The following is a 15413-nucleotide window of genomic DNA, read 5'->3' as shown; positions in this document are numbered from 1 at the left end:
CCTCCTACAGGACGTGGTGTTGCGACGAACTCGAGCCAGAGCAGCGAGGGAGAGTCGATTCTTCTCGTCAGCGGCTGGGTTTAGCGCGTCCGTAGACTCGAGCAAAGAGCGCATGTCGGGATACCCGTAGGTGTCGATAGCCGACGGGTCCAGCACGTTGGCGAGCGTGGCGTCGTATCGTTCCTTATCCCTCTGTTTCAGGGACGCTAAGTCCTCGGTGTTGGGTCCAGTGTAGGAACTACCGTCGCGTGTGGCTCTGCCGGGCTGGCCTCCGAGCCAGTACATCTCGGAACGCTTCTCCAGCATATCGAGGAAGGCATAGAGCCCCACGTCTCGGTGCAAAGACTTGTGAAGACCCAGCGAGCTTGGACGGCGCGCATCTTCAGCTTACGACGCTGGGTCATGGCAGCTGCCGTGGCCAGAGGATCGTGGAGAGCCCACTCCCAGAAAGATCGACGGTGCGACATCCAGAAGCGCCAGTGCGCGCGATACACGTGTTAAAACTGATGGAGTCGTACCAAATGGGACGTCCAGTCCAGGGGAACGCAAGACGTCAGGGCTTCTTACCGAGAGCCTCTGCCTTGGCCAAGACGGCGGCGATTGCACGGCGAACTGGGCTGGAGCGGCTTGGCTCACGTCGAGGAGATGGCCAAACTCGTTGGACGGGACATGTGGTTTCTTGGGCTTGCTGACGACGAGAGTCTTCTTCGCGGACGCCTTAGGAGGGGGGGGGTCGTCACTGCCGGCCTTGCGTTTACCACGCGCTGGCGACTTGGGCGACTTGGACGGCTTCTTAGAGGGCGACTTGGACTGTTTGCTGGACAAAGTTGTCGACGCCGAAGCGGAGCTGAAGAGGGAGCGGAGTCAGGCAGCGCGGGGGTGGCAACGACGATTCCTTGGGGAGAAGCGCCGGTCCAACCATTCAGGATGTCCTCGGCGAGCTGGCCCAGGAACTGAAGACCTGACGACATGCTGTTAGCGCCCAGACGCGTGCGCAGCTCGGTCCAAAACGGCTGCTGGAAGGGCCGCGCGGTGTCCCCAGTGGTGCCCTGCTCCTCATGGTCGAGGGCGGCGTTGATGAACGACCGGAAGCACCTCAGCTCGGCGGTGATAAGTCGCGTGGACATGGCGAGATGGCAAAATGCGAAATGAGAGAGATTTGAAAGCTGTAAAGACTCGCGTCTTTCTTTTGATGGCTGCCAAGAGGCACGCGAGAAGGTTCGACAGCTGGGACGTGGCGTTGATTGAGGGACGCAATGATGCTTGGTGACTTGGGCGGACAAGGTGTCGGTTGAAGAACCGTCCTAACGGCTAACGGTCTGGAGAAGCTGCGGTCGTGACGGCGTCACTTGACAATTAGTGGCGATGTTGGGAGTGTTTGTGGAATGGGCGGAGCTAGTGAACGTGGTGACGGAGATTGAAGTGGAGGACGATATTAGGGTCGTCGGCAGCGCTGTAAGGGGATACGTGGTTTGGATCGCAACGACTCCTCTTCGGAACGTGTCGTGGGCGTTCCTCGACGGGACGATCGAGAGCGTACGTGCCATCTACTTCTTCTGGTACACGTGCTGTGACCACTACCTGGTGGCGGCCCGAAATGCCCATGCCGCTGCTGCGCCTCCTCCGGAGAACGCGTGCGCGCTAGTGAAGCTGCTGTTTTTGGTTCCTATCGCGGTGCTACAGGACTACGAGTCGCGGTTTGGAATTACAGGTCGTATGTGTCTTGAGTGGTGTGAAGCGTTCCACCATTTGTGCTGTATATACGTTCCTGATGCGAGCCTACTGCTATGGAGCACGTCCTGCCCGTACGCACGACCGCGAGCGAAGCTGTGGTAGCTGTTGTGGATAGAGTTGGAGATTTTATCGCTGGGAGCTACTTGCTGACGTCTCTACTCCTGTCGATCCTAATCTACTTGCCCCGCCTGGTGTACGAGAGTGTCGATGGAGTGCGTGTGGCTGGATGGGGGTGGCATTGGTTGTTTGGTGGTGGACGTCTACCTGGAGCTCGATATTGGCTGCTGTCACTGGAATTTGGCTGTGTTGGTGGTCGGCTGCTATAGTTATGCGATGTGCTATTACGAAGGGCTCAGGCCGAGTGCCGCGGACCAGAATGGCAGGGCTGTGAGACGCAAGTGGGAAGGACTTGCTGGGCGCATCGGGCGTCGTGAGGAAAGAGAGCGTGCTAGTGTGGAGCGACTGCGAGGAACACAAGCCGAGGGAATGTTGTCTGGAGCAAGGAACGAGAGTCAAACTGCGAGTGGAACGTCACGTGGGAACGTTCCAGATTTGGCTGCGGAGCACACCTTGCGACAGGCTCTGGGAGATGTGGCTCGTCGAGGACTCCGAGCATCAGTCGGGGAGAATTGTCACGATGTACAGTTAGATGGTGGATTAACGATACTGGCTGGCTGCCTGCAGAAGGTCTACTTACTCCAGACTCTCCGGACCACGTCCAAGCAAGCGGGACCTGCGGCCAAGACAGTGACGTTCCAAGTGTGAAGTCGTGAAGCAGCTGGTCGTGGCGAGAGTTAGAGCTGGACCGCCACACACGAGGGATCTGCTGAAAGGTAAGGAGCTCTGAAACTCTTAGCGAGGGAAAATGAGGAGGTCAGTCGTGGATTTCCTTCTAAAAAACAACACAAGAATATATCAGCTTTTACATTACTATACCAGTAGTGTCGCTATTACTACTACCTCCTACTTCGGCCCAAGATACACGACCCCGATTAGAGGAGGACCGCGACAATTTGCAAAAGCTCATTGCTAGACCGCCAGCCTTCAGCTTTTAATATTATTAACAGCCGTTTTATTTTTGTTTCCTTTCTCCCTACGAGGGCGGCTGGTTTACTATTGGTTTTACAGAATTATAATGTGCGTTAGTTATAGGAGGCACAAGAAAGGGCCAGCAAGCCGGTCCAAAAAATCTTTGTTTTTAAGAGCGACGGATCAAATTGAAGAGTACCTTTTTTCTGGCACTTGGAAAATGGTAACCCTTTCTTGTGCCTCCTATAACTGACGCACATTATAATTATGTAAAACTGAAACAAAAAGAAAAAACGGCTGTTGATATTATTAAAAGTTGGAGGCTGGCGGTGCTTTTGCTTCGTCTGCAACAGCTGCACCGCACGGAACTCACAACGTAATCTAAAAAAATCATAATCGACTCGTGTAAACAGCTTCCCGCATGATAAGGAAACCTACGGACTTTTAAGTGCAGTGGAAAAGTAAAATTCATGCTCACTTCGCATCTTACCGGTACTGCCAAGCGCACTTGTCTACAATGATTCTATGGGTGTCATCCAGCCGTATAAAGAGCGTTTACAGCGGTCCGCTTTTGGCTACTGTTACTCTGTTGATCTTCGTTGGATTGGCGTTAGGAGCAGCCAATGTGAAGGTGGAGGGTACTGATGTGGACCTGAAGAATAACATCCGACTTGATCGGCGGTTGAGGACGCTGATTGCTAATTCTAACTACAGCCCCGAAGACAGAGGCGTCTCCAGTATAAAAGAGCTGGCTCAAACAATTAGTGTGGATAAACTTGCTAAGAGTATTAAGACCTTGGTGGCACCTGACAGCCAGACCAAGATCGCCAAACGCTTTAATAAGATCAAGGGTAAAGGCGTGGAGTCCAATGTGCTCTTGAGCGACAAGTTTGATGGCTCGGCTAGCTACGTACTCCTCAAGGTACTCAAGGGTGAGCAGGCAGCAGCAGACAAAGCGATATTCGCGACGCTGGCAACGCACTATGGTGATGCCTTCCTGCCACACCTGTTGGAGGCAAAGCGGATGGGTAAACACTCGATAGTCAGTCGGTTGGAAACGATTCAGCGTAAAAACTGGATGGGCGATGGAAAAAGTGTGGACGACGTCTACAGAATACTAAAACTCGACGAAGAAGGCCAAAATATTCTCAAGAGTCCAGCCTTAAGCACGTGGATGAGCTATGCATCGAAGCTGAAGGAAGATCCGCTCAACATGCTACTGCTCAAACTACGAGCACAATACGACGACGCAGTAGTACTAAAAATGATTGCGATGTCAAAGGATAAATCCGATGACGACACGTTTAGGAAACTTGAAGGTGCACTGATGGGGAAATGGCGACAAGACGGTAAAACTGCGGACGATGTGTTCCGGCTGCTGAAGCTGGATGAGGAAGGTTCAGATCTTCTAAGAAATCCGTTGCTAAAAGCTTGGGTGTCTTACGCGGGTGGTCGGCTCAGAGCTGACCCGTATACGCATATGATTTCAGTTCTCAGACAAAAAAAGTGTCAATGATGCGAAGTTAGCGTGGATGATCGGTACAGCAAAGCAAGACCCCAGTGCAACGTGGATTGCCGGCAACATGGAGTCTAGGCTGATCAAACAATGGTCGGGCGAGAGAAAAAGTGGTGAGGACGTCTTCACGCTGATCGGACTCCATAAGGAGAGAGACCAGTTGTTTAAGAGCCCCGTATGGAGTACTTGGGAAGCCTACCTGAAAAAAATTGAAAAAGAACCGTACAAAGCCATGTACGCAGTATTGGGGGCACGATTCGACGATTCACAGTTGGCGGCTCTTGTTTCGAGTTCGAAAGAGGCCGAGAAAGTTATTCTGAACGTTTGGAGCGCGAATGGAAAAGCCGCAGACGAAGTTTTTGACCTCCTGAAGTTGAGCGAGCAGGAGAGCAAGATGTTCGAGAGTCCGGTATTTGGCACCTGGGTCACCTATGTCGACAAGTTGAACAAACTCAGGCAATACCCAGATGAGTTTGAAGCTGTCAAGCTGTCGGAAAAACGACTAGGCAGCTCTCCCCTGGCACTTGAACTCGCTTATTACAAGTATAAGGTCTATACTGCAAGTGCACAACAAGTGATCAAGAGGTTGCAAGCAATGCAATTCCAAAATTGGCTGGCCCAACACGAAAATCGATTCACCCCCGTTGAAGCTATGGCATTATCGATCCATCCAGCGGTGAAATCAGAATTCCTTCACTACTTCACAGGTATGTTGGAACACGGTGGCTTCGAAGCAACTCGCAAGCACGCTGTCAGATAAGAAACCGTGCTGATTCGAGCGGTGTAGGCAATATGGTTTGGTCGTTAATGCCATGAACCAGGCCAATTCCTGAAGAACAATTCCTTATGTAGGCTGTCATCTGTGGCCAATGTCGCGAGAGTAAGGCTGATACTTCCTGGCTGCTTAAACAATGCTTCAGTAATCGGTAAGCAGTACTGCATGCACGTATTTGATCTTTGTTTATCGCACTGCTGTAGTAATTATTAAACTTCTTGCGTAGTAGTATTATAAAACGCTACTGATATACTATAGGCTAAGGAATAATGTACTATTAATAAGTAGCGTATTCTTCCGAACAATAACAATACTGTGGACCGGCAGCTTTAAGTTAAGTCGTGAGATGTAGTGGCCTATCCGGACGAGTTTTGCACCGACTACCGCTGCGGCGTCTACACTCCACGCTGTCACTGGTGGCATCGAGCTGATCATGCCGAGTAGTTGAAGCTTATCGTCGTCTATGACTGCTGGCTAATACATGTAGAGAGGCGTCCTCGGATAAATGCTCGATTATTTTTGAGGATTTGCAATTATGAGCGCCCGACGACATGATAGGCTGGAACAAAACAATGTTACTCTAGTCGTACGAAGCCGTGTTTCACTGAGAAGCTCTGCATTACACTACTATGTGTAGGGTGGGTGCTTCACTATTGGCTTCACCGTATTGTAACGGACGTCAGTAAGGAGCGTCACATTCTCAGTGCCAGAAAAAAAGTACTTGTCAATTTGATCTGCTCAAACTTTACCAGGATATTAGTTCCTATGCGCTCCTTGTTGCCGCACTTTACAGTATACTATTCCTGCAGTCATGTTTACCGTAGTAAATACGCGTCGCACTGCGGCCACAAGAAGGATATTTAGCAGTCGCGGTGTACATGTAAGCTGAAATCTGTTCGGGCAACATTCACGTGATTAAATTACTTCGGCTACCGGTAGTCGTAATTTACGGGATGTTGGGTAGTATCACTGATGCAATCATTGACTAAAGTCAATGTGTTGTTTCTGATACAAGCTGAAATGACACGTTGTGCAGGCTCAGACAGTAAACCCATTATATTGGGTATGACAATCCAATGTAGATCTTGTACTCATGTAGCAGGCGTATCAAGTGCTGTAGTAAATTTATTAAAGTTTTGAGCTTGAAGCGTTAGTTTGGGATCTGTTAAGAGTAGTTTTGGGTCAGAATCACTCGCCTTCTCAACTCTGGATATAATCCTGAGAGCTCGATACGATACGATGTTGCCAAATGGGCGGGATGACCTCCAAAGGCCTGCACGCTCTGCTTTTATCTAATATTCCCTTGAGCATAAGCGACTAGGAGTTTGGACTCGCATCACTTTAAGGATGGGTCTAACGTCGCAGGTCAGGTCTGGTTAAACTGAACATTTTCATTCATTCAGCTCTGAACATGGATCCAAAAATGGTTGTCAGCACCTTCAATTGGGTACATGTAATCTAATCTATCTGACACGGCTGAAAGTGGTTGGCGAAAGCTTTGTTTGACGCAATCGCCCGTAACATTTGCTCGTCTGTCTAGAGCTCACTCACTTTAGCTAAACCTAAAGAGCTTTCAAACTAAAAATGCCGACTTCCAACGTTGCCTATCGTTTCGGTGCACAAATTCGACGGAGCCCTTGAAAGACAATGAAGTCCTTATCGAACTCCGTGGAGCTGCTCTCAACTACCTTGAGATCTCGTCATCGCCAACTCCACCTACCCCAGTTCATTGACGGAGCACGTCGATCCATGCTCCGATGGGGCTAAAGTAGCAACAGTACTGGTCGACAGCATTCTAGTGGGTGACCGTGTCATCACCAACTTTGACGTTGCTAGCTTAAACAACCCCGCTCTTAGCGATGGATCGCATTTAGGAGGTACATTAGGTGGTATGTTGCGTCAGTACGCTACGGTGCCAGCTCAAGCTGCCCCAAGGACTGTAAGCTAGACTTCGTGCAGCTCGCCTTTCTCGTGTGTGTGACTAGTCTAACTCCACTGCGTTCTGGTGGTTCTCCGAGGCACGGGTGGCGTCTCCATCTTCGGCTTGCGGCTACTTCAGCCTCGGACGAGAACTCAAGTTCGTGAAGGTAAACGCGTCGACTTCGTGATTGAGACTGGAGGCTCTGGTAGAGCATCAGCGTCATTAAACTGGGTGGTCATCGGCTTCCTGTCTCGCGCAAGCCCGACGTCGCAGGCATGGCGTTAGGCAATTGATGTATCATTAGCATTCAGATCGGCAGCAAGCAACTAACGGAAGAGTTGGTACGTGTGGTCACAAGCCAAAAACATCAAGCCGCATTTTTGCAAGACGTTCGGGCTCGACGAGGAAGAACTATACAAACAGCGTTTTAAGTATCTGGAGATAGCTAGTCACATTGGAAAGATCAGCAACACCATCATAGACTCATAAAGCCCCTGAAGCTTTCCTCTTCTAAGTCGATTACACGCATCATTTTTCGCTTATAAATCCTCATCGTCGAGCCCAAGGAAGTCGGCAAGTCCACCATTGGACAGTCCGTTCTCGGTTTACTTTTCTTGCTCACGTCTATTCTGCTTCCTAGAAGGCTAACTGATTTGCCAAGCGCACGGATCGTATTAGCAGTCAGGAACACTGCCCATCGGTGTGATGATCCTCGAGCATTGTGGGACGCATCAATAGATCCGTATCAAAGTAAGAATGATGGATATATAGCTGCTTCAGTGTGCTGTGTTAACTCCCATGCAACTATGAAGCGTGTTCGGCGGCAGTAATGAAGATGTCGCCAGTGTCATCTCGGGACATCCACGAGCCGCATGTTTCCGAGTGCGTAGACTTGCTCATTAGGGACTTCTGATTCATTGATAGAGCATTTTGTGTGATAGGAACGAGTGGACTTTTCAGTACAGAAAGCAGATTTAGACTGCCACGTATTTGTAGTTACACTGGCTCTAGACTACCGAGCCACTGCCGCAATGACTTTGTACCCCTCCCCAACTCGTTCAAAAGTGTATTTACTCGCCTCGTTACCACTACGACAGCTGAATAGTCAACAGGGGTTACTGATGAACCCATCGTCGGTTTAACCGACTTTTATCTTCACGCTTCGCTTAGACGTTCTAATGCTCTAAATTGAAAAGAAAACTACCAAAAGACAGCCTCCATGCAGGAATAACCGCTTCAAAGTGCGTCGCCCAATCAGTTGCGACTTGATTCCGACGTTATTGCTTCGACATGACGCACACTGCACCGGCACGGAGCTAGATTTTTCAGACCCAACGTCCCTATGTACCTATTCGATAAATTCATTTCCACTGATTTCCGCGTCTAGATGCATTACTTTACCGGCGACAAGGTGGCGTGATCGTGTGTGTGCTGTCGATCGACTATCGCCCGCTTGCCTTTCCTCGATCATTCGCGCCGTTTCCACTGAGCTGAAACGATCTTCGCCAACGAAACTCCTGGTGTTGCTCCTCCTGCGACCATTCTACACAGTCGCACCGACGTTCACATTTCTCCTTTTACCACTAAGGACCAACTTGGGCCACTCACCTCAAAGACTCCAAGCTCCTGCAAAAATGCTCCCCGGCAAGTACCTCGTTGCTTTTATCGCCGTTTGCGCCTCTCACTCGTGTGTGGTCAGTGCTGGGGGCTATAGTCTCCCGGACTACTCTCCACCGGCAGTATCTGAAGCCTCGGTCTACCAAGAGGCAGCGACGCCGTGTCCTGAAACAACCGAGCCGCCTACAGCGACTATTCCGGTTCAAGAGGCGTCACAGGTATACGTGCCTACCCCGACCGAGACTCCATGCCCGGAGACGACAGAGCCCCCTACAGAGACTGTGACTGAAGCTCCATATGTGCCCACTCCAGCACAAGAAGAGGAGACAGAGCAATACGTGCCCACTCCAGCGGTAACTGAGACGCCGTGCCCTGTACTGCCGACCCCTCCACCCGAGGAATCGACACCATACGTCCCCACAGAGACCCCTTGCCCGGTATTGCCGACCCCTCCGCCCGAGGAATCCACTCCATACGTCCCGACAGACACCCCTTGCCCAGTTATCACTCTGGTACCGGAGACGTCTCCCCCTGTTTACCAACAAGAATCTACCCCGTCAAAAACCGAGACAGCAGTGGATATTCCTTTAACGTTTATGCCGGACACACTTGCCCCTGAGGTTTACACTCCAGTTCCGGCACAGACGACTCCATGCCCGATTTTCACTTTACGACCCGATACGGATGCCCCTGAGGAATCGACGGAGTACACGTCAACACCGGCACCAACGACCCCATGCCCAGTTTTCACCCTAGTGCCGGAGACGCCGGCCCCGGAAGCGGAACAGTACCAAGAATCCACCCCGTACACTCCTGAGACCGTGGATACGCCCACTCCAGATGTTTACACGCCGGCACCGACGACACCGTGCCCGGTCTTCACCCTGGTGCCGGAGACGGATGCTCCGGAGACTCAAGAGCAAGAGCAGACGCCCTACACTCCATCGGCAACCGAGACTCCTTGCCCGACGGAGACGGAGGAGGCGTATGTGCCGTCTGAGACTCCGTGCGCCACGACACCGGCACAGACCGAGGCTGCAACTCAGGAGCCGGTCACGGACGTCCCGCTGCCTCCTTTCACGGAAGAGCCAACGGAGACTCCCTGCCCCACGACAGCCACCCCGGAGGCTTACACTCCCACTCAGACGGAGGAGTCGACCGAGGCAGAAACGCCGTGTCCGACTACTGCAGTACTGGAAACCGAGACGTCGCCGGCACAGACAGACGAACCTGTGGTAGATACGTCCGTTCCAGTGGAAACTGCAATCCAGGAAGAAAACACAGACACCACCGACGATATGGGGGACACGTTCGTGGACGCGATTCCCACGCAGCGTCGAAACCTTCGGTCGGATTGAACGTGTAGGACCAGTCCCTGGCATCTCTACTGCATGATTTAAACAATGCAAACACACACTTGATATTATACTCCTCTACCGACATCGGCTAACTCTGCCAATGGTGCTTAAGGTTATTAAGGTTAGCTTTATAGATCACACCTTGTGCTTTCAGCTTACCAGCATGAAACGAATACTGTGGGCATCGGCTGCATCTCTGCAAGGTTAAAAACACAGATCCAGTGAGTTTTTTTTTACTGGAGTGTTTGAGACGGCATAGGTCTCTTGCCTTACGACGTGGTACCGGTACATGGCAAATGTTACGCTCGTTTGACGAGATCTCTCGCGCTCAATTTTCGGCATTACAGTACGGACAATTCTCGGTTGAGATCGATAGCGATTACGGAGTCCGACTCGATTGTGTGGCAAGACAACAATTATTGATACAATATTGACAAACTATAGGCTTGTCACCCATGCACGTCAAATGCGCCTTTGTATCTTTGGCGGTCGAGCTTACCAAACGACGAAAGTGGCCATTTTCACCGTACGAAATCGATGTTTGTGTAGTCCCAAAAATGCTCCTTGCGAACAAACAATGAGAGAAATGCCTGTTGGGACTCCGCAGTAATGACACAAAATCGTGAATTACCGGTATGCGATTAAACCGCTTCACTAATAAACCTTTCACAGAACTTGCTTGAAAAATCCGCAATTTAAAGTTACGTAGCGGTAGTGGGTTTTATTCGGCTCATTTGCTATTATCTCGTGTGCTGAACGCGCCGAAGCGTTGTTTTTAACCAACTACTTAAGTAAACCGTTTAAAGGGCAGCAACTACGGTTTTTAAGTTAGAAAATGTAACTTTTGCAGGTCTCTCACATAAACACTGAGGAAAGTGTGGTTAAAATAACGCTGTACTCGAGTACAGTATTGTGCTGATCATAATCACCGGTCAACACATCATCATCTACAGTCTACAGAGGACAAGGATCGCTGCATGGAAGATATTGATGTCAGTTTGCTGATCATAATCACCGGTCAACACATCATCATTTGCAGAGGACAAGGACCACTGCAAGGAAGAAATTGATGTCAGTTCTGCTTTTGCCTCGGACGTGCATGCACACAGCAATGAACAGCTCGGACCTGGACTTACTTGACGGCGTAGGCGACGTGACTCTGTCTGACATCGTTGCACTCTTTGGTGCTCTTGAAAATGATACATCCCATAAATATCACGATGAAGCCACTCGCCGTGATCATATCACCACATTTAAGCCGCAAGTATCTTCAAGAACTCGTCCGAGAGCAAAAAAATCATTGAGTAAACCCCCTAAAAAGCGAAAGCACAAACCAGGTTACTCCACGCAGCTTCTACACCGAAGGAAGGCAGACAGAGTTGTACGCAAACGAAGATGACGAAAGTGCGGCGCTTAAGAAGAAACTTACAGTGCTGGAACGACAACTCATACAAGCTGGCATCTCTGTGGCGGAGGTTATTCCGTACGAACTGAAACAGGACGTCAAATCGTGGGCAACGACTGCATTGGAAGAGTTTCGCCGTCGTCGAACGGCTGAGACCATCAACAGAAACCTCAAGGCTGCTCAGGCAGTGTGTATCAAGCTTGGCAAGGCCATGCTAAAGAAGAATCCGCGTTAAACGTACGTGTCCTTCTCGTTCAAGAAGAGCTTACTAAAACTAATATTTCGCTCTCACTTTAAAAAAATAGGAAAAGAAGTACGTGTTTACGAAGCCGCCAACAGCTCGAGCTGCACTGGCACCCCAAGATAAGAGCCTCATGCTGATCGAACAGCTCGCCCAAGCCGTACCGCAACTGTACTCGCTGTCCGAGACTGTGTACTCTAACAAAGTTATGCCGTCTTTTGGTTGCCGCATGGAGTCCAGCGTGGACGAGTCTCGCGGCAGGATCATTGAACTCGTCGCGCGAGTCCCAGCTGACTGCTCAATGAAGCAGGTCAGCGACATCCTTTGGCAAGATGTCAAGAATCTCAGCCGTTCACCTGACAAATCATACCGCTACGTACGTCCACCTATAAATTGAATGTTCATCATCTGGTCACTTATTTTTGTGCCTCTATAGATGAATGAACGGGGACCTGACGCCGTGGCCAAGAGCTTTGACTTAGCCATCCGATGCCCCGGCGACACGACTGCGAGTCGGTATCGAATACTTGCGCAAGTTTGAGGAGAAAGATCGCATCGTTCATATTCGACAAACCAAGTTGCTTCTTCCTGAAGGTCCACAGCTATGTGGTCATGCTTGGACAGTCATCTCGAAAACTACAAGGCTGCAGTGCGACGTGCGCTTTTACTTTCAAGTGTTTGTTGAGCGCCAGGAAGGCTCTTTTTTGGCGGTAAAAGACGTGAAAAGTATTCAGACCGAGATGCTGAACACGTGGGCGATGAAATTGCGCTCAGATTGGCAGTGGCAACAAGAATTGGTGGCGGGGAACCTTGCGCCTACCTTGCCACTGTAAGCGATACTAAAATGATACAGAGATTGATATCGATGCTTTACTCTAAACAAGTTTTGACGATGTCTGCGTTTGAGTTATTAGCTGTGCGTGCAATTTGATTTCGTATGCTCACGAGCTTCGCAATCACAAATACATGTAATACACTCATTTGAATTCAGCGACTCCATGATTACGGGGTCTTCGCGAGTCCATCGACCAACAAACAGTGGTACTTTGCTTATTAATACGTGTTTGCACACTCTGGCTCAGTATGACGTCACCTCCTTGACTGAAGCACTCGGTCTTGCCGGATTTCTACCAGATGCACGTGATATTACCGGTATAGGTACTCCCTGTTCATGTACTCTTCAGCGATATCGAGAGCACTCAAGAAGTTAATAAACACATTTAACAAAAAAACAGCGTTGTGTATACTAAGTGAGATACTTAAGTATTGGATCCAATATTTCAGTAGCTTGTGGACTATAAATGTATTTCTTTTTCAAGCTCCATGTCGCCAGTGAATCGTAAGGCGCACAGTACCCAAGCTTTTTGAACCGTGCCAGTTTAGAATCCACAAGAACTATCCTGGATATTAATAAGGGTTTACGTCTGACTCAATTCAAACATCTAGATGCTTCTTTAACTCTTGCTCAAGCTCGAGGAGTACGGTTTTCAGAACCACCCCCAAGAGTACATGTAATGTGGATGAGTGAGCGCTCGAATGTAACAAAAAGGGACTGGCATTTATGCAGTATTCAGGTCTTTGTAATCAAATGTGGTCAAGCCGCACAATCACTAATCAGCTCGTAATCACGTGCTGAGGACGAGGACGAGTACAGTAGCGCATTTTTCACGATAGAGGTTGCCATCAAATCGGATTTTCTCTTCGAAAGCACGAGCAACTTGTACCCGAATCTATCGGAAGACATGGCAGAGGCGACTCGGTCCGACATCATCGAGTTCTTGGAAGTTCTTGATGACGACGCAGGTCTACTCAAACCTGAGCCGGACGCTGTTGCAAAACATCGTCCGGTAAAGAAGCCAGCAGCGTCCAAACCTGCGAGGAAACGAAAGCACAAGCCAGGTTACTCGACCGAGCTTTTGCATCGAAGGAAGGCAGAAGCACGTGAACTAAGTCGGCAAATTCCTATCCTGGAGGAGTGGCTGGAACGGATAAAAAGACCTCGTACCAATGGCGCAGGTCGAGAGTTGCCGACTCAAGATCAAGAGCAGAATCATGAGGTCGTGGGCGGAAACTGCACTAGATGGGTTCCTCAAACGACGTATGGCTGAGACATCAACAAGAAACTTAAGGCTGTTCAGCAAGATCATGTGAAGCTCGGCAAGGACTTGTCCACGGTCACTCAGGATCAATCTGCGCTAAGTGTACGTGGCTAACTGCACCCCCTGTCTGTGTTAACTACCGTTTATCCTCACAGGAGAGAGGCTTCGTGTTTGCGAGCATACCAACAGCTCGTACTGCGCTCTCGAGACCGGATAACAGTCATGCGCTCGTCGAACTACTCGCTCAATCCGTGCCACAGCTGTACTCGCTGTCGGAGACTGTGTTCTCTAACAAGAACATGCCGTCTTTCGGTTGCAGTATGGAGCCCAGTGTAGACGAATCCCGAGGTGAAACCATCGAACTCGTCGCGAGAACTCCAGTTAAGAACTCGATGAAGCAGGTCAGCGACGTTATGTGGCGAGATATTAACAGCCTCAGCAATTTGCCAGACAAGTCCTATCGCTACGTACGTTCATTTGCAGAATATTTTTCAGATACTTTACTGACACGTTTGCATTCTTTAGATGAATAAACGAGGGGCCCATGCTGTAGCCAAGAGCTTCAATTTAACCATCCGATGCCCGAGCGGCACGACAGCGGCCCACGGTCTTCAATACTTGCACAAGTTCGAGGAAAACGACCGCATTGTTCACGTCCGGTTATCCAAGTTGCTCCTCCCCACGGAAGGTCTACAGCTATGTGGCCACGCTTGGACAGTCACCTCGAAAGCTACGGCCCAGGAATGCGAGGTGAGATTCTTCTTTCAACTCTTTGTCGAACGACAGGAAGGGTTTTCAGCGGCGGAAAAAGACATCAAGTTCATCCAAGAAGACGTGTTAAGCACGTGGGCGATGAAGTTGCGCTCGCATTGGCAGTGGTAACAAGAATTGGCGACGGAGAACGTTGCTACGATGGCGTTGTAAACATGTCAACAAAGTTGTTAGAGAACCAAAGCAGCTGAGAAAATTTAGGAAAAAAAACACGATTGATTCTCATCTAGTTCATTGGCAAATGCTGACGTTGAGCTCACGGTAAGCCCACGTCAAGCAAAACGTTTCTACGCGTAATTTGCAAACGAGTCCCTGCATCAAGCCAGAAGCGAGCGACGGACACGACCAAGCTACGACTTGTATCCTACACGACGATACACCTACAACCACCTAAGCACATGATCTTCAGGCTTTCCAGCGCTCTAAACGCCAACAACAAAAAAGAGCTGGCAAGTCCGGCTCATCCGTCGAATATCGTGCCGTCGACTCGAGATGAGCCTCTCGCTAGTTCACACGGAATAAGATCGACGGTACTGTTGCACTCGTGTCAAGCTCAACGAATTTGGACTTGACATGTTGCTCTCTCGTGCTGATAACTGAAAGTGAAAAAAAAAAATCTTCAAGCTGCAAAATCGTCAAGTTTTACTTTACTATTCATCCGTACTTTATCTGTAAGGGTCAAAACTTTCTGAACCAAAAAAATGTCCGTGGAATCGGCGGACTCGGTTCTTCTATCAGGACGGCAAGAGCTTCGACCGTTCTACAAGGCGCCGCATGCGCCGTCGAGTCGGAGGTCTCTGCTCTTGCCAATGCAATTCCCACGCAGTCGGTTGCGGTAACGAGGGAAATTTCGAGCCGTCGGGCTCGAGCACGTGCGTGTTTAGTCATCACAGTGGACGTCACTTGGGTCACTCACTTTGTTTTTCACACTCAAAGACTCTCAGCCT

The 15413-nt window shown here is 49.9% G+C and overlaps 2 protein-coding genes across 2 annotated transcripts; both read left to right on the top strand.

Annotated features, from left to right (window-relative positions):
* Positions 1 to 3280: 3280 nt before the first annotated feature.
* On the top strand, positions 3281 to 4279 carry PITG_22879 (secreted RxLR effector peptide protein, putative; the record flags this gene model as incomplete). Its single annotated transcript, XM_002903420.2, has 1 exon — positions 3281 to 4279. One exon carries the CDS (start codon positions 3281 to 3283, stop codon positions 4277 to 4279), a length of 999 nt encoding a protein of 332 aa, XP_002903466.1.
* Positions 4280 to 8609: 4330 nt separating this feature from the next.
* On the top strand, positions 8610 to 9952 carry PITG_22878 (zonadhesin-like protein; the record flags this gene model as incomplete). The annotated part of the gene is made up of 1 exon (XM_002903419.1): positions 8610 to 9952. The coding sequence occupies one exon, from the start codon at positions 8610 to 8612 to the stop codon at positions 9948 to 9950; it is 1341 nt and encodes a 446-aa protein (XP_002903465.1).
* Positions 9953 to 15413: the final 5461 nt, after the last annotated feature.

This window comes from Phytophthora infestans, genomic scaffold (assembly GCF_000142945.1).
Source record: "Phytophthora infestans T30-4 supercont1.14 genomic scaffold, whole genome shotgun sequence".
In the NCBI taxonomy this organism is placed as follows: domain Eukaryota; phylum Oomycota; class Peronosporomycetes; order Peronosporales; family Peronosporaceae; genus Phytophthora; species Phytophthora infestans.
Note: the sequence above shows the minus strand (reverse complement) of the source record. Positions and strands in the feature narration are given on the sequence as shown.